Source organism: Myxine glutinosa, chromosome 1 (assembly GCF_964187855.1).
Source record: "Myxine glutinosa chromosome 1, kmMyxGlut1.1, whole genome shotgun sequence".
Classification (NCBI taxonomy): domain Eukaryota; kingdom Metazoa; phylum Chordata; class Myxini; order Myxiniformes; family Myxinidae; genus Myxine; species Myxine glutinosa.
Genome location: NC_136261.1, coordinates 204213198 through 204236197, shown reverse-complemented (window position 1 = coordinate 204236197; position 23000 = coordinate 204213198). Strand labels below are relative to the sequence as shown.

At 48.5% G+C, this 23000-nt stretch overlaps 1 protein-coding gene across 5 annotated transcripts in view; it reads right to left on the bottom strand.

Annotated features, from left to right (window-relative positions):
• Positions 1-4774: 4774 nt before the first annotated feature.
• Positions 4775-23000, bottom strand: part of LOC137433303 (vang-like protein 2) — a 47953-nt gene continuing 29727 nt past the window's right edge. The window contains exons 6-7 of one of the 5 annotated variants that reach the window (XR_013624194.1): positions 6405-6890; positions 4775-6308 (exon numbers count right to left, since the gene is read on the bottom strand). Coding sequence is in view for 2 of the 5 variants with exons in the window: in XM_078782602.1 (XP_078638728.1) it covers positions 7530-8273 (744 nt within the window). In the remaining 3 variants the exon portion in view is untranslated. Of the gene's footprint in view, positions 6309-6404; positions 6891-7234; positions 8873-11983; positions 12398-18545; positions 18570-23000 lie in introns of those variants that run through there. The other 4 variants (XM_078782617.1, XM_078782602.1, XM_078782611.1 and 1 more) reach the window with 4 other exon arrangements.

Sequence of the window (23000 nt, the reverse complement as noted above, 5' to 3'; positions counted from 1 at the left end):
ACCTGAACCCACCTGGTGGCGGGTGGCGTAAGCTCCAAAATAACCAAAATGCGAAAACAAAGCAGCAGCGATATACGGCAGAGATGCTTGCACGGCAAGATAACCACGTGACCTGAACCCACCTGGTGGCGGGTGGCGTAAGCTCCAAAATAACCAAAATGCGAAAACAAAGCAGCAGCGATATACGGCAGAGATGCTTGCACGGCAAGATAACCACGTGACCGGAACCCACCTGGTGGCGGGTGGCGTAAGCTCCAAAATAACCAAAATGCGAAAACAAAGCAGCAGCGATATACGGCAGAGATGCTTGCACGGCAAGATAACCACGTGACCGGAACCCACCTGGTGGCGGGTGGCGTAAGCTCGTAACTCAGATCTCGGCTCGCATCTCAAAGCAATAAACCGCCCGAGCGACGGCTCGTATCTCGGAAAACTCGTAAGTTGGTGCACTCGTAAGTCAAGGTTTCACTGTATATATATACATACATATTGTTATGTTTGTGGGGGGTAGGCAATACCTTAGTCCAGGTAGAATTACATAGGTTGTGTGCTCCGACTGTTGTGAAGAAGAAGAAACCCCATGTAATAAGTAGGAAATTTGTGTACACCATATGTCGTGGAAGAGCGTGTCTTCGTTCACATCACGAGGGGTGGGGTATGTTAATTAGCGAGGGATTATGGGTAATTAATCCCCTGTATGTAATGGCCTCTGTTATTTTTCCTCTGTTCCTCATGACACCAACAGCACACACACACAGTAAGAAATCACCCATTTATGACACTAAATAAAAACCAACCAGAAACAGGACATTGAGCACTACCGCGGATAACATCGACCTGGTGAGCACACAGGCACAAAAGGTCCATGGGGCCACGCCCCAAAGAGCAGTGATTGGTCCGGGATTGATTGGCACAAAAGTCTGGTAAGAAGGGATTATGGGATTGGTGGAGACGTCGTAGGATGACGTCAGAGCCTTGACTATAAAGGAGAGCTCTGGCTGACATTTTCTAGCTCTTGAGCAAAGGACATTCCTTGGGGGGACACCACGATTTTCTCTTCCCCTCGATTTCCTCGCATGTTCTGGGTTTGGTGGCGAGCGGTCATCTCCCCGACATTTTGCACTCTTGGCTTCATTCTCTCCTCTTGATTTCCGCTCTCCTCTTCTTCGTCCTCTCGAGCCCTGGCTTTGACGACGAACGGTGGTGTCCCAACATCGCTCCTCTTCGTCTTCTCGTGGCTGGCTCGCATCGTCTGGCTTTGGTGTTGGTGAACGAGATTGTGAGGACAAGCGCGGCTAGAAGAGCGAGCTGCGCGGCAAGGCCTGTTCGCTTCGTGCACGAAGCCAGGAGTGAGCGGACCGCTCTACGAGGCCTAGTTCGCACCCGGAGTGCAGCCTGCAGTTTTCGCGCACAAGGACGCGGGGCACAGGACGATTCCTGACGAGGTTCAAGAGCCGATTAGAGCCAAGTGCCACACAAACACATTTATTTTCACAGATATATTTCTCTGTGTCTGTATTCGGGTCTGTGTGGGGGCACTCCAATTAGGAATTTAGTTGTATCGTACATTTTGTGACCGGCATTTTCTTTAAAAAAGCCGGTATTTTTGTACATTTTAATTCCGTGTCGTTTGAGTTGATTAATTGTCCAGGTGCGAAGAAGTTGGGTGGAAGCCGTCTAGGTAAGTGCGTCGTCCCTCTTTCCCTCGCATGTAAAGAATACCGTCATTTTCGATTGAACATCTGGGAGTAAAGCTCGTTTGGTCATCCGTGTCACCCTGTGGTGTTCACTACAGGGTAGGCACACGGCAATATATATACACATACATACATACATATACATCATCTTGTCCACCCTATGCATCTTTTCCTGCCCCCCACCCCATTCCTTCCTACACCCATTGTTTGTTCAAGTCTCCCTCTATCTTCTCATTCAACTCTGCTGTTGGTGTCTCCCCCCTACCCCCACTGTTTCCTCCTCTCCGTACAGTTCGTTTTGTCCTGTTACATCCTGATCTCTTCAGTATACCAATTTTTCTCCATAAAAAAGGAGCAACTCTGACCCTAAATGCAACATGACGCTGACTTTGTGTGCATAAATTATACCAACACATCACCTCTGAACTAGGATGACATCTGTGTGACATTCAGGTCTTTCAAGACCCAGACCTATGGTCACAAATAAAAGCAGAGCCGCCGCCGATCTAAATTTCTTCCCAATTATGGGCTCATCAGGACGACATACAGTACTGTACTACCAAATCGTTAATTTGTGACCATGCTAAGTTAGTTGAATAAAAATCGAAATCCCCAACTTGATGAAGCAACAAGGCACAGGGTGAGCCCCATAACAGCAAATACTGCACGACCTGTTAGCAACAAGCGTCTGCCACACAAACACATTGGCTCTGCCCTGCTGATCACCAGATGGGGTTGCAATCGGGAAGGTCAAATGACACAAAAAGAGCATCTCTGACCCTAAACTCTTCAATTTTTTTTATGTAACCAACTTGGCATTGTTACAAATTGATTACACAATTAATCCAACGCACCCCTGGACCCAGGACAGGAGGGTCTGGTGATATATTGATATACCGGTAATATTTATATAATTTTTCATATCGATATACTGGTATACCAAAAAAAAATCATGAGAATTTTTTTTTTTTTTTTTTCATCGGTTTAGCCACAGAAATATCGGTATATCACCAACAAATTGAATAAAGGTGTTTACAATCCTTAAATACATGATTTAACTGATGCTTTGATTCACTCAGCAACAACTGGGACAGTGGAATGTATTACATCAAGGTGTACCAGGAAGTAGGTATACAGTAGGTTTTAACTTTTAACCCTCAGCAGCATACGCACAAGCCATCGCGTTTTCCTTGAACCTCGCAGTGGTTTTTAAAGCAATTGGTTATTTTATATGAATCGAGTGTGCCTCAGAAAGCCTCTGTTGATTACAGATACCGATATTGGCCTGTGCCGATTTACCAATACCGTACATGTCATCATCAAAAACAACAACAACAACAACATGCATTTTAAAGGCCATTTTCCCTACAAGAGGGTTAGCCTTGCGGTCCCCATGACAATCTTCTCCATTTTGCCCTATTTTCTGCATCTCTCCTTGTTAACCCCCTTGCCCGCATTTCTTCTTCCACTATCTTTAGCCAAGTCTTTCTCGGTCTTCCCCATCCTCTACTTCCTTCTACATTCATTTCCATCACTCTTCTCAACCAGTCACTTTCATCCTTCCTCAACACATGACCAAACCATCTCAACCTGTTCCTCTTCACAGCATCAATCACAGGCTCTATTCCCATCATCTTTCGCAATTCATCATTTGTCTTCCTCTCTCTCAACGTTACTCCGCACATCCGTCGAACCATTCGCATTTCCACCCTTTCCAACCTTCGTTGCTGCTCTACGTTCATTAGCCATGTCTCGCTCCCATAAATCATAACACTTCTCACACATGCAGCATACACCTTTCCCTTCAGCTTCAACGACACTCCCCTCATCATCAGCACGCCACTCAGTTCCCGAAACTTCTTCCATGCACATCTCACTCTAGCAACCGTTGCCGAGTCTGATCCACCTTCTCCATTCAGCATGTCTCTGAGGTAGCAAAATGTTTTCACACCTTCCAGCTTCACGCCTTCTCCAAGATCCAACTCAACATTTCCTCCATCTGCAGCTCCCTCTGTGCACACCTTACATTTGAATGTAGCTGCCACACTGGTTAATGACCCTCTCAGACCACTACATTTTCGATGAACCCACTCAGCGCACATTGTACATTGAATGGAGTTCACTCCGACACCCTTCCTACACACAGCACAGGGCCACTTCCCAGTTCTTTCCACCTCACCACATGCTTTACCACTTGCCATCACCTTCGTCTTTCCGATATTCACCTTCAGACCTTTTGTCTCCATACATTCCTTCCACTTGTTCATCTTTTCCTTCAGTCCATCCATACTTTCCGCAATCAACACCAGATCATCTGCATACAACAACTCCCATGGTAAACCCTCCTTTACGTTCTGAGCCAGCACCTCCATCACAGTTACAAATAGTAGTGGATAGTACAGACCCCTGATGCACTCCCACCTTCACCTCAAACTCACCACTGTTCCCGTCCTTCGTCCTTACAGCTGTGCGCGCTCTTTTGTACATTGCCATCACTACTCTGATCAACCATTCCTCCACTCCTAACTTCCTCAATGCCCATGTCAATACTTTGCGTGGAACCCTATCGAATGCTTTTTCCAGATCAACAAACCCGAGAAACAACTTCTTCCTCTTCTCCATGTACTTCTCCTGCAACTGCCTCACAATGAAAAGCGCGTCTGTCGTTCCTCTTCCTGGCATAAATCTAAACTGCATTTCGTCGATCTTCACTTTCTTCCTTATCCTCCTCTCCAACACCCTTTCCAATACCTTCATTCCATGCTCCAATAACTTTATCGCTCGGTACGAGCCACACTCCAGAGGGTCACCTTTCCCCTTGTATAGAGGGACGAGGGTACTCAGTTCCCAATCCACTGGAATGCGGCCTTCTTTCACCACCAGATTACAGATCTCTGTCATTCTCTTCACACCCCAACTTCCTGCTGCCTTCAACATATCTCCCACAACTCCTGTCGGCCCTCCCGCTTTTCTACCCTTCATTGCTTTTATCGCTTCCTCAACTTCCTTCTCAGTTATCTTCTCTGCCGGTCCTAAAACTGGGTTACTCTCTATGTTGCCATCCCATTCATTCTCTGTATTCAACAGCATTTCCATATATCTTTTCCATCTTCCTTTAATTCCATCTGGGTCGACAACGATTTGTCCCACTTCATCCTTCAAGCAACTCACCCCCATCACATCACACCTCTCTTTCGCTATCTGCTTTGCAATCCTGAATACTGCTTTCTGACCCTCTTCTGAGTACATGTCATCATCACGTGTGCCAATATCGGGCACTGAACTAGCTTTCTACTGGGCTATATTTACATTGCTTTTTACTGAGCTGTAATATTTACTGAGCATGCTAGCCGAGCAATCACCTGCTAACTACGATTAATGGTCGCCAACTATTGTCTTCAAAAATCACCCTGCAGGAATACAGTCGGTGAAGGACAAAACTGAACCCCTTTTACTCTGTCAACCAAATTCTCTATCCTATGAAAAAATTTGCCACGATTCGTAAAGATCGGGTGCATTATGTATGCCTTGAATTACCCGTGTCAATGATGTGTTCATCATATATGAATAGGTCATGGGTCATTGGACCATTACGTATTTTTGGAATCCGAGTTTGTTTGTTTTTACTACTGATATAACAGTATATACCGGTACGACCCCACCAATATCGATAATGACGGAACTTACACAACAGTTTATGAAATATGCCTTAATCTCATTCATTCAGGAAACACGGGACAGATAAGAGAAATGACAAGACAAAGAAAAACCGATGCTGCACAAGCCCTGCCCATGAGTGGTGTGGGTCCTCATTTGAGTATGCAGTGGTCTAGTGCAAGGCTTCTGCTCGCCAGTGCAAACTACAATGCCAGCAGACACCAGCTCTTCAACAGACCCGAAACACCAGGACCTCTTCAACAGCACAAACTAACCATGGCCCCAGGACAGAAGAACAACAACCCCGCACACAGTGTGCACGATTTTATTACATCCCGCAGGGTCCAACGAACCATCCATGGCACATCGCATTGGCTGTTAGTGGAGGAAGATTGCACACAAAGACAGATGTACAACGAGGAAGGTTTAAGAATGAAGGGAGGGGAGAATGCAGTGTTTAGACATACAGACATTGGGGGGGTGGGGGGTGGGGAGAGGGAACGGGAAAATGGGATCTTTATTCTTTGCAGGAATTACACCACATTTGAACTAACATGTACTATGAAATAACTATTCTTATCTATCCCCAATTTTACTCCATAGATCAGGCCCTTAGCAAGATATCTTCTGTAATGATAATACTTTAGCTCTGATATGCTTGCAACACATTCTGACTCCAGTCAGTCATCTTATTTATTTATAGGAGCAAAATGTTCACTCAAGGCCAAGCAAAAGAGGCCAATAACTCCACCTTCCATGATACCTGGACCCACAAACGATAGTTTTAACCCTCTAACAAGCCGAGTGCAGTTTGTACCATCAACATCGTAGACCTTGTACCCAGTGAGGCGGCGTGAAGCAAGGCGCCGCCGGGAGGCGGCAGGAAGTGCGGGATTGAACACAGGAAATGTGTACATATAGCGCTCCAGAACAATGGCAGCTGCTACTTGGATGCTGTTGAAAAGCAGGTGAAGGAACATTTAACATTGAAGCATCCACAAGTTAGTGAAAGTATTATTAATTGCCAAATTCTTCCTTCAGCCTCATCACCTCATAGACCCTGCAGGGAAGACCTTGGAAACTCCATCTCCAGTCCTGGTCACCCTGAGCACCAAACGCCCAGGCCCCCCTCCCATATCCTCAGCAGCAGGTGTCCCCCATAAACTGCCACCCACACCTCCACCACCACTACCGCCAACTCCAAGACTCCACCAATAGATCCATGCCAGTCCAACAAGCGACACCCACAGTGCTGAGTCAGCCAGAGAAGAAGCAAACTGGACACAAAGCCGGAGGCCTGGAAAGCATCAGAATATATTACAAATCACAATTCCAAGAGGCGAGAGAGTTGACTGATAACTTCCTGTTTGTGCAAGACTTACAACAAAGCAAATTATATTACACAGCACTGTACTATTCTGCTGCTGTGCCAAGTTGTCCAGCACACCATCCATTTCAAGGAAACATTCAGCCATGTGAGCAACGAAGTGCCATTAAAAGATCTTATGCCATCATTGGAAAAGAAGTACACATTCCCTGCAGTGGATGGCACAAATAGGCAAGTGTTACAATGTTCACCAATATAACCGTCAGTATGATCAGAAAAAAAATAAAGCTCACACTATATTCCAAAAATCTGTCACTAATATGGCACTTCCAAAATTACGTTATGTGCCCCAGATTGCTTGGCGCACATGTGCAGAAACCCCTGTTCATGAGGTTCTTTGGGGCGGCCAGATGCATTTCATGTCTGCCAGAAGGATTGTAGAATGGAACGGATATATATATTAGGGTGGTGCTCAAAATAATTTTTTTTAAATATTTACTGGGACATGGCTTTATGTTGTTCCTTTTGTTCCAAAATGAAAAGACACCAAATATGAAAGCAATCTGATTTTATTTAGGGGTGCCACATCAGCCTTCAAACTAAAGGTGTCTACAAAACTTTTCTATATATGGATCGAAAGCAAAACCAGAAGTTTTTTATGAAAATCCACCCTCCACTCACTTTCTTTGTATTCCAGCAAACACAAGTTACAATAGCTGCACAAATAGCACTATATTGCTATGAAAACTCAAATTCAATGATAACAATCCAAATGTTCAGTTCATAAAATGAAGAGACACCATATCACATAATATTTAAAAACCCAAATATAATGAGAAATGTAACTCCTATTTCTGGGCCTGTTTCACCACTGTTGCCTTCTTGGCATCGGGGTACATCTTCCTGTGAGCAGCAACAACTTGGAGCAGAGCTTGCTTTTGCTCTTCATCCTTTGTAAGGAGCTTATTGTAGTCTTGTATCAATGCGACACCCCTTTCTGCCCTGTCGTTCACCACGACTAAGCCACTGGCGGCTTTCTTTGCTTCCTGAAAGCTGGTTTCTTGCTCCCATGAACCAGGATCCTTATCCATCCAATCAGTTGGGGTCCCTAGGATGCTGAAGAAATGCTTGGTGTGTTTTGTTATGAGGCCAGCGATTGACAGGGCAGTTCCTCGTTTGATAGCTGGTCTCTTTGGAGAGGGGTTTTCACCGTCATTTTTCAATGCTTCAATCATATCGATCTTGCTTTCTTTGTCAATTCTGGTGTCAAAGAATGCAAATGCCACTAGTACTGGGCTCATGTACCACGTGTGGCGGCCAAGTGCCTTCAAGGCTGCCTGAGCCATCTTCTGATTGATTTGTTCAAACTTTTCCAACTTCTTGAAGAGGTTAATGTCATTCAGGGGAGCCTCAATAGCTTGTGGAGCCCGAAACCAAGCCTGTACATACACAAGGCAGACAAAAATGTTGAAGGCTCGGAGTTCTCTCGCCTCTCGAAGTGTCAAGTGGAACTCTGACCGAAACATGAACACCTGTAGTGAATATAGTGGTTTTGCCATCCATCTGGCTCTGTGCATTGCTCCTGGAGCCATGATCCGGATTCCAACGAGGTGGGATTCCTCCCATGTAGATGACAGTCAGTTCTAGGAGTTCATGATAATCATCTCGTGGCTGCTGATCTTTCAAACACACAAGAACGTTTTTGCTTCCAACACAGTGTCTACAGATCCCATTGAAGCCTTCCTCTCTGAGAATTGATCGTGAAGAAACTTCCTGTCCTCGGGGTTGGTGATTATGGCCTCCGAATCTGCATGCCTAAGATCAAACGTCTTCTCCAAGGAGGCCTTGAAGGATGCTTCCTTTTTCTCTTGGGTCGCACCACCCCGCTTTGCACCTTTTTGGAGGCTCCTCCATTCTTCATATAGCCTCTCCAAACGATGGATGCAGTGCTGCTTCGTCGTAGGTAGGTGAGCTTTTTCCCAGAACTTCACAACCTCTTCAATGGTGAGGGTTGCACTCTCCTGGGCAGTGCGATTCTCCTTCTTCAGGTGATGGAAAAACAGGACAAGAGATTGATGCACAGTCGGGAGCTTGGCACCTTTGATGGCATCTCCAGAAGTGGACCCAATGAGATACGCATTATCCTGAGCCCGAGTTGTAAATGAAACACTGGTACTAGCACATGCCATATCTGCAAAATAAGCAAGAATGTGGGTAAAATCCTGTTAATTCTTACTCCACAGGGTCACTCTCTACAAAAGAGCCACAGTCAATAAGTTAGGCCTACATATTACACACTAAAAAAGGGTACCCCTGACCCCGGGAACCTATACAAAACATGCATGAAAATTGCCCAGATAGTGATCATAGGAAGTCTCAAAACTGTATGTATAATATATTGTATATATATAATGTATAATGTGTATTTATGTATATTTATTATTTAATGTATATTTACTATATATTTATTTTTAATATTATATTTAATGTATATATATAATTATGTATTTATTTTGTGTATATACAGCCCTGGTGTTGGGCTAGCGGCTAGGGTGCCGGCTTAGGATCCTAGGATCCTGGGTTCGAATCTCGGTCGATCGCCGAATTAATGCCAGGGGGGATGACTCAGCCTGTCATCCTTCCGAGGTCGGCTAATTGAGTACCAGTTCACTGAGTACCAATTCCAGCGTGCATTCCCACACACGCTCTACCATTCCAGGTGTGCATCCTTCCATTCCAGGTGTACATCCTCGCTCACCTGTCATAACCAACTCACGCTCCGTGTCACTCTCACTACTCTCACCTCCACTCTTGACAGCGCACTCACCCTTACTCTCGACAGCGCACTCTTTCCTCATGCACCTGTCCGTTACACACCTTTCTCGCGCACACTCTCCCGTTACACCCTCTGTAACACTCACCACAGGTGTACACTCTTCCTTACTTTTGACAGCGCACTCTTTCCCCATGCACCTGTCCGTCCCACATCTTTCTCGCACACCCTCTCCCGTTCACTGGTAATTCCGTTTGTCGTTGAAGGTGGCAAAAAGGGTTGGCGTCAGGAAGGGCATCCGGCCGTAAAACATTGCTTCAAAAAGGGGACCAAAAAACAACAACTACCACGGTCCCCGAAAAGGCCAACCCCCGCTTTGCGGGGAAAAATGGCCTCTAAACGGTGGTATATACAGCCCAAAAAATGGGAATTCCTATTTTTGCATGGGGGAAAATTCATCACTGATGTGGCACCCCTAAATATTATTGGATTCCTACCCGTTCAAATTTGGTGTGGTTTCCTTTGACACCAAAAGGAACAAAAATAGACCATGTCCCGGAGAAAATCTGCATTTTGCTTTTTTGAAGCCCACCCTAATATATATATATATTTATATATAAACACACACACACACACACACACACACACACACACACACACACACACACACACACACACACACACACACACACACACACACACACACACACACACACACACACACACACACACACACACACACACACACACACACACACACACACTTTGAAAAACGATACCTGCAACAAACAACTAAGTTTATTTTTGCTCTTTGGTGCAAAACAGAACAAGATTATTCGTTAAAAGTTTAATCAGTCCAGTATACATGAAACAAATCAGTTCAAATATTCAAACTGCTTTCCTTCATTGTCTATGCACAGCTGTAGCCATGACGAAACACTCTGACACGCAGTTCTGCATGTTTCAGTCGTTAAGGCAGCAGTCTCATTACGGATGAATTGTTTTAAGTCTCTAAGGGTCGTAGGATTCCTCACATACACTTTGTGTTTGAGGAAACCCCAAAGGAAGAAATCACAAGGTGTTGTTAAATCACAAGCCCACGTTGGCCATTCAACCGGAGCACAACAGCCAATCCATTTGTCTGTAAAGTTCAAATCAAGGGCCTGGCGTACACTGGCAGCATAATGAGCAGGTGCACCATCATGCATGAACCACATGCTGCTCCAACATTAGAAGGTAATTTGCAGCATTCACATTTTCTTCGAAAAAATATTGGTCAAACAATGCCTCGAGAAGAAATGCCTGCCCAGACAGACACACTAGCTTGATACTGGACGTTGTGCTTAACAGTAAATCGTGGGTTGTCTCCTGCCCATATCACGCTGTTATGATGATTCACAGAACCAGATAAAGTAAACTTGGATTCATCTGACCACATCCTGTTCTGCAAATCATTGTCCATATCCATTAATCCAAGCAATGTCTCACATGCCTCAATGCGCCTGTCAAAATCATCCTCAGATAGTTTGTGAATGAATCTGGGTATGTATGGTTTTGCATTATGGCATTTTAGTATTCTTCGAATCGATGATCGGCTTATGTTGGTGATGTTTGATAAACGACGAGATGATAATGGTGTGTTACTGTCGAGTTGTTGTTGAATGACCGCTCTGCTTTCCTCAGTTCGAACAGTACGAGGCCGACCTGGTGACCGTTTTGGAAGAATGCTGCCGGTTTAATCAAACTGCTTGTTTATTCTGCCGATGGTTCTTCTGTCAATTGCGTCGCAACCACATTCTTTGACAAGTTGTCTGTGAACGTCCGCCGAATTTCCAGATATAGAATACAAGCGTACAGCACGAATCTTCTGTCTCATGATATCCTCCGTCATATCAGGGTGTCTAATTCACAATGAACTGAACTAATGCAAAGACAAACGCATGCAGCACAGTGAGCGAGGCTCACCCCGATCCATATCACGTGATACACCTCACCCTGTTGCGCATCACGTGATGCCTGTGCGTGTTTAAGCGGTCACATCCATTTAAGAGTAATCATGTTTTGTCCCAAAGAACAATAATAAACTTAGTTGTTTGTTGCAGGTATCGTTCTTCAAAATGTGCCCAGGGTTTCTGGACCACCCTGTGTGTGTATATATATACATATATAATATAATATAATATATATATTGTTACAGACGCGGTTTTAGATGTTAGTTTACCGAGCGGTTTGGTATTACCGCGTCCGCACAGGTACTCCCCGATTAGAACCCTATCCCGCCCGATTCCACTCGAACGTTGGCCAAATCGCGCTATGCTAAATCAATGAAGGAAAGGACACAACGGCTGGGATTAATGCAACGACACAAGGGGTACAGTTCTCAAGACCTCCGGAGGAGGATATAATATTGTTGATGCAGAAACGGGTAGATTACACGGTAAGAGGTAAAGCACAGAAAAGATGGGCACTTAGACACAGTCTTATCTTATCCCCGACAGACCACAGACAAACGGGACAAGACTGACTTACACAGGGATTGATGGCAAGGAAGGGCAGGCAGTCGATAGCTCAAGGTGCACCTTGGCTCAGGGGCAGAATCAAACGCAGTCCGGTCCAGAGATGCGGGGAGGTATTCAGCGCTTGGGGGTGGCGTCTTCTCTCTCCGAGCTGGGGGCGCATCTCACGTCACCTCCGTCTTCCTGCGCATGTCCAGCGGGGACTGACACGCCCTCGGCTCGTTAGCCCCGCCCCAGATGGAATCGGTCCGCCGCTTCCATTGGGTGCGGGGGGTTACCGGGCTCCGCCCTTGACGAGGAGCTGACAGCGCCCCTGCGTGGTAACCCCGTCGGAGCACATGTTCAATGGCGGCTAACCAAGCCGGAGTGAGGACGCACACTCCCCGCGCCGCCGCCGCTGTTGTTGTTGTTGTTTCATGAGGAAGAGCTGCGGGGAGGTATTGGGAGGTCCTAAACTTCCTAACGGTGCCATACAATCACATTCTGGTGCAACGAAGAGTCAGAATTAATGGAAACGAGTCCTTAACTGACATAGACTAAGAATAACTAGCAAGATGTCCTATAGTTGTCTACGTGAGATGCGGTGAACCTGGGCACGACATTTAAGGGGGGAAATAGGGGAAGGTCGGTTCTACAGAGTGTTGCTTACAGAAAATGGGACTAGGGAATGGGGGATTGGGGATAGTTGGGAAGTATTGGGGAAATAGGGGAATATTTACAAGCGGATATGGATGGAGGCCAAATCCCATATCCGCAACATTGCACCCTTCTCTACCTCGGGGCGTCCCGACCCGATAAATTTTTACCTACGTTAGTGTGGCACTCAGATGTAGTTCCCTCTACTATTAACTCAACCCTGAGTGCGACAGTTTTACAGATGTTCACAAATGAGTAAATATGTCCCCCTGCGACGTTGCACCCTTCTCCTCACAGAAACACACCCACAGGATAACCGAATCGCGGAAAGAATCCTCAAACTAAACATACAGCCGGTAGGGGGCATTATTTACACAAGACTACACTGATATTTACACTACGATCCAGGACCTGTTTTTGGAGGAACACATGCAGATGTTATGCATAGAGAGAGCACGCATGCCAGCATCGATACACCAACCCACGAGTGCCCTGTGGCCTTACGGCCTTTAATAATGTGCAGAGCACCCCATCCAAGCACCAAAAGCACCACCCTTATTCATACAGTCAGCACCATCCGGTGCACCAATAAAGTGTTCAATAATCACCGGTGGTGTCGCAGCCGGCCGATGTTCTGCCGCTGGTCTTGCCTTCTTGAAGCACTTGGCCTTCTGGCTTCTTTAAAAATAAAGAAAGGCGCCAACCGCGTCCATTTCTGAATTGTGGCCGTCAGAGGGGCCAACTATAAGTGGTTCACCTGTATGGCATAGGTGCCACGTTGACCCAGAGGTCCATCCACGGGTGGTGCTTGCCCGCAGAAGAACTGCGGTCCATGGTGGGCGGCCACAAAAATTGCGGTCCATATGGTGTATCGATCCAGGCAGCAAGCAGCGAAAGTACAGGCCCACAACTGCGGAGCCAGCACCTCTCTCTCCTCTCTCTCTGCCCCAAAGCCAGATCCTCGGAGGTGGGAGACAAAAATAGAGCAAGTGAGTAAGGTGGTAAGGGCGCAAAAGTGCACGCAATATAAGGTAATGCACACTGGGGGCACATGGGAACCAGGTGAGACAGGTTGCGACAGGTTCATCAATCCTAACTATTTCCTAAATGACTTTAACTTTACATTACCCGGGGTCTTTCCCTGCCAATCCATTGGCCAACTTACACTATGGGTTCTAAAAACCAATTCCCATTGACCAAACTGTGGTGCTTCTCAATTTAGGGGTCTCACGCCCCCGATTCATCTCCCGGTGCCCTCGCACAATTTCTGGGCTGTGACGTGCAGCTCTCCCAGCAGGTCTACCCACCTGCACACCTCCACCACTGTAGTTGCCACCCGAGCTTACCTGCTCCTCACCCTAACCTAACTAACTGGGGAAGGCCCTCTCGCACTCTCACCCCCTCAGTGCCCTCTCTGGCACGGGCTGCCCGATCCACACCCGGGATCCTCAGGCACCCACTGACACTAACGGCTCCCAGAGCCCACCTGCGGCCTCACCTGGCCGACATCCTCACAGTGGTGGAGTGCCCAAACCAACTACACACACTAACAGGCTACACGCCCAGCCATTTCCACAACACTAATGCACCCATCCACAATACCATTCTGCAACCGCACCACAAATGCCAATCTCCAACCACAATTTACCTATACCCTCTACCTAACACTTACACTACCCGCCCCGGGTACTCGTGCAGGGGGTCCACTCTTCCCCCATTCACACCTTCGCACCATGCACACCACTCCGTACCACTTACTCCAACTCTCTCCACACCACTCATTCCAATACTCCATGTATTCCACACACCTGTACTTGCACACCTGTGCTCTCACACCTGGTGCCACCTGCACCCTTCTCTCCCCAAGCGCATTCGCGCTGATCCACAACACTCACTACTCATACACTGCTCCACACTGCTCCACACACCTGTCCAGTTCTCACACAGCATCATCTCATCTAACTACTCCCCTCTGAAACTTGCGCTTCCCAGTCGTCCCTTTAAACTATTGCGCTCCCTCGTCATTATAATCCACACTAATCTACCTGCGTCCCCACTACAGGTATCCTTGTCACTAACTAACCTTAACGTCACCTAATGTCACCTTCGCTAGATCCCTATCAATATCCTAACCCACCCGGGCTAGTTTTCACTGCCATACACCCCCTAAACTATAGCGCATTTGCCCCATTTTGTGAGGGATGACAGAGTTGCCATCCCACCACATCGGGCATCTCCCACTACCAATTTTTGCACATCAAATTTCACAAATCAAAAATTTGCCAATCACTACCCATCATCTGCCAATCATTACTGCCAATCCTTTGCCAATCATCAAATTTTGTTTTTTTCTAATTTTGGGTCCAAAACACTAACCTCATCACACAGTCTACTCACTAATGCCTCTCGGTGCGCCAATTCACTCCTAAAGCTCGGCTTCGTACAGCCAAGCCATGAATGCGGGTTGTTTGGTGCCAGCGGCTGGATACGTCCCGCATTCGGTGCAGGGAAGGAGGTTTACCCGGGCCAAGGTCCCACGCACCATCTCGGCACGGAGCCATCCCATGGCCCGATCTCGACCTGCCGGAATGCCTCAACAAAAAGTGGTCGCCATGACGACCCTTCCTATCGGGCTGCCCGCTCCGCCTAGTGGAGCACGGACGCGGCCGTTCAAAGCGAGGCCCAGCGTGGATCGCGTACGGCGGTCCTTTCGAACCCGCCGCGGCTCGGATCCCCGCTGGTTCTCGCGGCACGCGAAGCCCGGCACGCACCGAGGGCCCGATTCGGCTATAAGTCGTTCTAACCTCTAGCCCGGTTACCGTCGATGCTTCACCTGCATGCTTACATGCATACGCTACCCCTTTCTTGCTCATACATCCAGCCGTTTCCTTGCTCCTCGTCGTACCTTCTCTAACACACCCAGGTACACTCATTCCACTCACAGCCTTGGTCACACACCTGACCGCCGAACACTTTGGCACACATTCGTTGGTCGCACACCTCACCAACACACCTCTTCGCGCCCCCTCCTCGGTCACCTCCTCTGTGACAATCACAGGTGTGCCCTCACTCGCACACCCAACCACGTGCCTCACGACCAATTCCAGCGTGCATTCCCACACACGCTCTACCATTCCAGGTGTGCATCCTTCCATTCCAGGTGTACATCCTCGCTCACCTGTCATAACCAACTCACGCTCCGTGTCACTCTCACTACTCTCACCTCCACTCTTGACAGCGCACTCACCCTTACTCTCGACAGCGCACTCTTTCCTCATGCACCTGTCCGTTACACACCTTTCTCGCGCACACTCTCCCGTTACACCCTCTGTAACACTCACCACAGGTGTACACTCTTCCTTACTTTTGACAGCGCACTCTTTCCCCATGCACCTGTCCGTCCCACATCTTTCTCGCACACCCTCTCCCGTTACATCCTCTGTAACACTCACCACAGGCGTGCATTCTCCCTTTACACCCTCCGTAACACTCCTCACTACGCGCTTCCATGTGCTCCCTCGCACACGCGCTACGACCGACTCACTCTCGCCAGCACCCTCACTCCTTGGCACGCACTTTTTCCTCACACCCCAGAGTCGGACTTTCTCGCACACCTCCTTTTTCGCACACCAGACCTGTCGCACACTTCACCAATGGCCTCTCACGAACACCCGGGTCCATCTCGACCCCCAAGCTTCTTAAATCACCTGGCGCATCATACGCACGACCATATTGGTCACCACTTACACCGGGTCCTCTTTCTCTTCGCTTCTCCTCCATCACCTGCGAATCCCTCATCCGGTTAATGAGCACATCATCACGATCCGAACACAGACTTTGGACCAATTCTTTTACTTCCTCCTTTATCTCTTTCTTATCCTCTCTCCGTCACTTCTTAATTTCGCTCACCCCTTCTTCCACTTCTTCTAATTTCTGCTTTACCTCTTTTATTTCCCGGTACGTCTCCTCAAGTTCGTCCTCTAAGGCTACCTTGACCGTTTCCATGTGCGTCCTCACCTGCCGGTCCTTCGTCTCCATTACCTCTGTCACCTCGTCCAACCTCGTTGTCAGTCCCTCACGTACCATCTGACATTCCTCTTCGTCGCTATCAAGTCATCTTTTAGTTCTTTCTGTGTCGCTTTTAACCCTCCTAATACCGCAGTGTTCCTTTGAACCTGCTCCGTTAGTCCTTTTTGTCCCTCCGTCAGCTGTTCCACCTCCTGCGTCAGGTCCTCTATGCCCCCTTGTAACTTTACAGTCCCCTTTCTCACCTCCTTCTCCATGTGCTCCTTACAGTGCCTCACCTCCTCGCGCACTCCTCCGACCTCCTCACTCACACCTCTTCTGATCTCCTCTCCCATCACTTGCATCTCCTGCCCAGATGCCACCCTCATCTGCTCCATTTCCTCCCTGTGAGCATCCAATTTGGTTTCTACCCCCATTCTGACCCCTCTATCTGCTGCCCCATTTGTTTAACTTCCCTTTCCGCTTGGTCCCTCATGTCCCTCAATTTGCCTTCCATACTGTTTTCTAACCCCTCTAACCCCTTTTGCATCCCTTCCATTTGATTCTCTGAGCGGCCATTCTGTTTTCTACCCCCATTAACCCCTCCTGTATTTCCCCTAATCTATTGTCTAATCCCTCTATTCTACTCCCTAACCCTCCGATCTGGGCCCCCATGTCCTCCCTCAATTTCTTGCTATTGGACCCCATTTGGCCCTCCAATCGCTCACCCTGAGCTTCTATACTGTTTTTCAAACCTCCAATTTGGTCTCCCATTTGTCCCATAAGGGCCCTCATTTGCAGGAAAAAAAAGGTTTGAATCCACCAACGGCGCCGCTACGGTCGCGGGCGCGGTCGCCGTGGCCATGTGCGAGGCGCCATTTTGCGCGCCGCCATTTTGCGCGCCTGCCACCCTCACTGCTTCGCTCTCCTCATGTCCCCTCATTTGGTCCTGGATCGACCCTGCCTCACTCTCCTCTACCGGAACCCAGCCGTCTTGATCCGCCATAGCGCGACTTTCAAAATTCGGGTTTTTATTTTTGTAAAACACAATCAAATTTCGGTCACTTGTAATTTTGAGCGCTTAAGCGCGCTTCGGGTCCGATCTCACTCCTCGACACCAATTGTTACTCTAATAGTACAATTGGTGTTCCAAAATTTGGGCCTAACAAATTTAGTCCCAGGTCCGAATCCAACTCCTGACAACCAATTGTTACAGACGCGGTTTTAGATGTTAGTTTACCGAGTGGTTTGGTATTACCGCGTCCGCACAGGTACTCCCCGATTAGAACCGCTATCCCGCCCGATTCCACTCGAACGTTGGCCAAATCGCGCTATGCTAAATCAATGAAGGAAAGGACACAACGGCTGGGATTAATGCAACGACACAAGGGGTACAGTTCTCAAGACCTCCGGAGGAGGATATAATATTGGTGATGCAGAAACGGGTAGATTACACGGTAAGAGGTAAAGCACAGAAAAGATGGGCACTTAGACACAGTCTTATCTTATCCCCGACAGACCACAGACAAACGGGACAAGACTGACTTACACAGGGATTGATGGCAAGGAAGGGCAGGCAGTCGATAGCTCAAGGTGCACCTTGGCTCAGGGGCAGAATCAAACGCGGTCCGGTCCAGAGATGCGGGGAGGTATTCAGCGCTTGGGGGGTGGCGTCTTCTCTCTCCGAGCTGGGGGCGCATCTCACGTCACCTCCGTCTTCCTGCGCATGTCCAGCGGGGAGTGACACGCCCTCGGCTCGTTAGCCCCGCCCCAGATGGAATCGGTCCGCCGCTTCCATTGGGTGCGGGGGGTTACCGGGCTCCGCCCTTGACGAGGAGCTGACAGCGCCCCTGCGTGGTAACCCCGTCGGAGCACATGTTCAATGGCGGCTAACCAAGCCGGAGTGAGGACGCACACTCCCCGCGCCGCCGCCGCTGTTGTTGTTTCATGAGGAAGAGCTGCGGGGAGGTATTGGGAGGTCCTAAACTTCCTACGGTGCCATACAATCACATTCTGGTGCAACGAAGAGTCAGAATTAATGGAAACGAGTCCTTAACTGACATAGACTAAGAATAACTAGCAAGATGTCCTATAGTTGTCTACGTGAGATGCGGTGAACCTGGGCACGACATTTAAGGGGGGAAATAGGGGAAGGTCGGTTCTACAGAGTGTTGCTTACAGAAAATGGGACTAGGGAATGGGGGATTGGGGATAGTTGGGAAGTATTGGGGAAATAGGGGAATATTTACAAGCGGATATGGATGGAGGCCAAATCCCATATCCGCAACAATATATATACTAGCTGAGGTACCCGGCTTCGCCCGGGTTGAATAAGAATAATACAAATATATGATGAAAAGAACATGTATATTTTAGAGCAATATCACAGTACATTTCCTACATGACGTTTTGTCAATTTTCAATTTCTCAAAACCTCTTGGTATACAACATTTCTGGTTTTCTTACTTGGTGCCAAGACAAAGATTGCTTGGTTTTCCAACCCTCGAGCAGCCCACGTACAGCTGGCCATGGGAAGTACCCGGCATTGCCGGGCGGGGGAAGGGAGGGGAGGAGGAAGGGGAATGGGGGGGGAGGGGAGGAGAGGGGGGGGAGGGGAGTAGAGGGGGGGAGTGGAGAAGAGGAGGGGAGGGGAGGAGGAGAGGGGAGAAGAGGAGGAGGGGGAGGAGGAGAGGGGAGAAGAGGAGGGAGGGGGAGGAGGAGGGGGGAGGGGGAGGAGGAGGGGGGAGGAGGGAGGTGAGGGGGGAGGGGGGGAGGGGAGGGGAGTGGAGGGGGAGGTGAGGGGGGAGGGGGGAGGGGAGGGGGAGTGGAGGGGGAGGGGGGAGGGGGAGGGGAGGTGAGGGGGGGAGTGGAGGTGGAGGGGGAGTGGAGGGGGAGGGGTGAAGGGGGAGGGGAGGGGTGAAGGGGGAGGTGAGGGGGGAGGGGAGGGGGGGGGGAGGGGGGGGAGGGGAGGGGGAGGGGAGAGGGGAGTGGTGGGGAAGGGGGAGGGGGAGGGAGGGGGGAGGGGAGGGGGGAGGGGGAGGGGTGGGGGAGGGGAGGGGGGAGGGTGATGGGCGGGGGGTGGGGGCGGGGGGAGGGGGCGGGGGGAGGGGGCGGGGGAGGGGAGAGGGGAGAGGGGGGAGGGGGCGGGGGGTGGGGCGGGGGAGGGGGCGGGGGAGGGGAAGGGGGGGAGGGGAGGGTGGAGGGGAGGGGGGAGGGGGGAGGGGAGGGGGGAGGGGAGGGGGGGAACGGCTAGCTTGGCAAGCGATAGCAGGCTTTTTACTTTTATTTTTACCTCAATGAGGGCTCTATATATAGTCCATGCTTGGAGCCTTCAAGTTCAACATAAAGCTTTTTTAAATGAAAAATAATGCAGATGTATAACAATCCACCAATGCAAGTTCAGAAATGAATGCAGATCCTTTACTTTGCGATACAAACGCAATTCCCGCCATTTCCACTCACGATCGAGTGACCGCGCCTCTTCTTCCTCCTACAACTTCGTCTCACTTCTTTCACTCAAAATGCACGAAATTCTGCCGCATGAAACTATGTAGAGGCCTCGTCGGGGGGATATAAGGTAGATAAGGAAGGCGTTGTAACAGCAGAAACAAAATAAAAGTGGAAGAACATAAGGAAATGGGAGCTATTCTGGACCCACAGCCAAACCCAACAAACCATTGCAATACACCCCAAACGTCTAGCGCCGCCACAAACTACACCATGGAATTGCAGCTGGGGCGTTTTTTTTTAAACCATCGATATTAAAATAAAACGTAGCCTAAAACCACCGGGATTTTATGCTGATTCCGAATCTGTGTCTAAAACTTTTCTCCGATGAGTAGTTCTTGAGTTATAAGCGGACACCCAGATAGACACACAGACACACAGACACACACACACACACACACACACACACACACCTCCTTATTTATATTTATATATATATATATATATATATATATATATATATATATATATATATAGATATATATATATATATATATATATATATACATACATACAGTGGAACCTTGACTTACGAGTTTAATTCGTTCTGTGACCGAGCTCGTAACTCAATTTGCTCGTTTCTCAAATCAATTTCCCCATTAAAATGCATTGAAATGCTATTAATCCGTTCCAGCCCGCCAAAAACCACACCAATTTTTTTTTAAATATGCAGTATATATAAAAATATCTCGCGCTTTATATTTCACCTGTATGCAGCATACAAGTTGGCAGGATGGCCTGGACTGGAGGTACGCACACTTGACTCTAAACTGTCCAGCCTGGGTTTGAATCCCGACCCAGCTATAACCTGTCATGTCGGTGTTTCACAGGCAGGGTGATTCATCAATGTGTGTACCGCTAAACTGGGCGCCCCGTTTGCGTCCCATTAGTTGTTGGATGTTAAGAATCTCACCGTGTCTTCCACAAAGAGAAGGCGAGCTATCGCCGGCACTCTGAACAAGTTGTGGCCTGGCATGCTCTTCTCCTCTGCCGTTATATACGTCCTCCTCGGCATCTTTTTCCAGAAGAGCCCTGTCTCGTCACAGTTGAAGATTTGCTGGGGGATGTATCGTTCGGCTTCTATCAGTTCGGCAAAAGTTATAATAAAATCTTCAGCTGCCTTCACATCCGCCTCACCAAGTCGACAACACGCACACCTCGCTCATGTTTTTCGACGATTGCGTGTTTTATATCCAAGCACATCATCCTCTTCTTCTTCTCAGTACTGCCCTTGGCACTCAATTACTTAGGACCCATGGTTAAAACTAAGAAATTTACCCATGGTTAAAACTAAGAAATTTTCCAAAATAACCAACATGCGAAAACAAAACAGCAGCGATATACGGCAGATATGCTTGCACGGCAAGATAACCATGTGACCGGAACCCACCTGGTGGCGGCTGGCGTAAGCTCCAAAATAACCAACATGCAAAAACAAAACAGCAGCGATATACGGCAGATATGCTTGCACGGCAAGATAACCACGTGACCGGAACCCACCTGGTGGCGGCTGGCGTAAGCTCCAAAATAACCAACATGCAAAAACAAAACAGCAGCGATATACGGCAGATATGCTTGCACGGCAAGATAACCACGTGACCGGAACCCACCTGGTGGCGGCTGGCGTAAGCTCGTAACTCAGATCTCGGCTCGCATCTCAAAGCAATAAACCGCCCGAGCGACGGCTCGTATCTCGGAAAACTCGTAAGTTGGTGCACTCGTAAGTCAAGGTTCCACTGTATATATATATATATATATATATATATATATATATATATATATATATATATATATATATATATTGTTACGGACACGACTTAGATGTTATGATGGGCCGAGCGGAATGGCCGCCGTGTTCGCACAGTTTACCCGATTACACTCGAACGTTGGCCGAATCGCGCTACGCTAGATCAATGAAGGAAAGGACACAACGGCTGGGTTAAATGACACGACACAAGGGGTACAGTTCTCAAGACCTCCGGAGGAGGATATAATATTGGGTATGCTGAACGTTTAGATTACACGGCACAGAGGTACAGCACAGAAAGATGGGCACTTATACACGGTCTTATCTTAGCCCCGACAGACCACAGACAAACGGGACAAGACTGACACACGGGGATTGATGGCAGGGGAGGGCAGGCAGTCGATGGCTCAAGGTGCACCTTGGCTCAGGGGCAGAAACCACACGGTCCGGTCCAGATATGCGGGGAGGTATTGTCGCGCTCGGAAGGTGGCGTCCGTTTCTCTCCAAGCTGAGGCGCATCTGACGTCACCTCCGTCTTCCTGCGCATGTCCAGCGGGGAGTGACACGCCCTCGGCTCGTTAGCTCCGCCCCAGATGGAATCGGTCCGCCGCTTCTTATTGGGTGCGGGGGGTTACCGGGCTCCGCCCTTGACGAGGAGCTGACAGTGAGCCCCTGCATGGTAACCCCGTCGGAGCACATGGTCAATGGCGGCTAACCAAGCCGGAGTGAGGACGCGCACTCCCCGCGCCGCTGTTGTTGTTGTTGGTGTTGTTTTCATGAGGAAGAGATGCGGGGAGGTATTGGGAGGTCCTAAACTTACTAATGGTGCCATATAATCACATTCTGGTGCAACGAAGAGTCAGAATTAATGGAAACGAGTCCTTAACTGACATAGACTAAGAATAACTAGCAAGATGTCCTATAGTTGTCTACGTGAGATGCGGTGAACCTGGGCACGACATTTAATGGGGGAAAAAGGGGAAGGTCGGGGCTACAGAGTGTTGTTTACAGACAATGGGACTAGGGAATGGGGGATTGGGGATAGTTGGGGAGTATTGGGGAAATAGGGGAATATTTACAAGCGGATATGGATGGAGGCCAAATCCCATATCCGCAACAATATATATATATATAT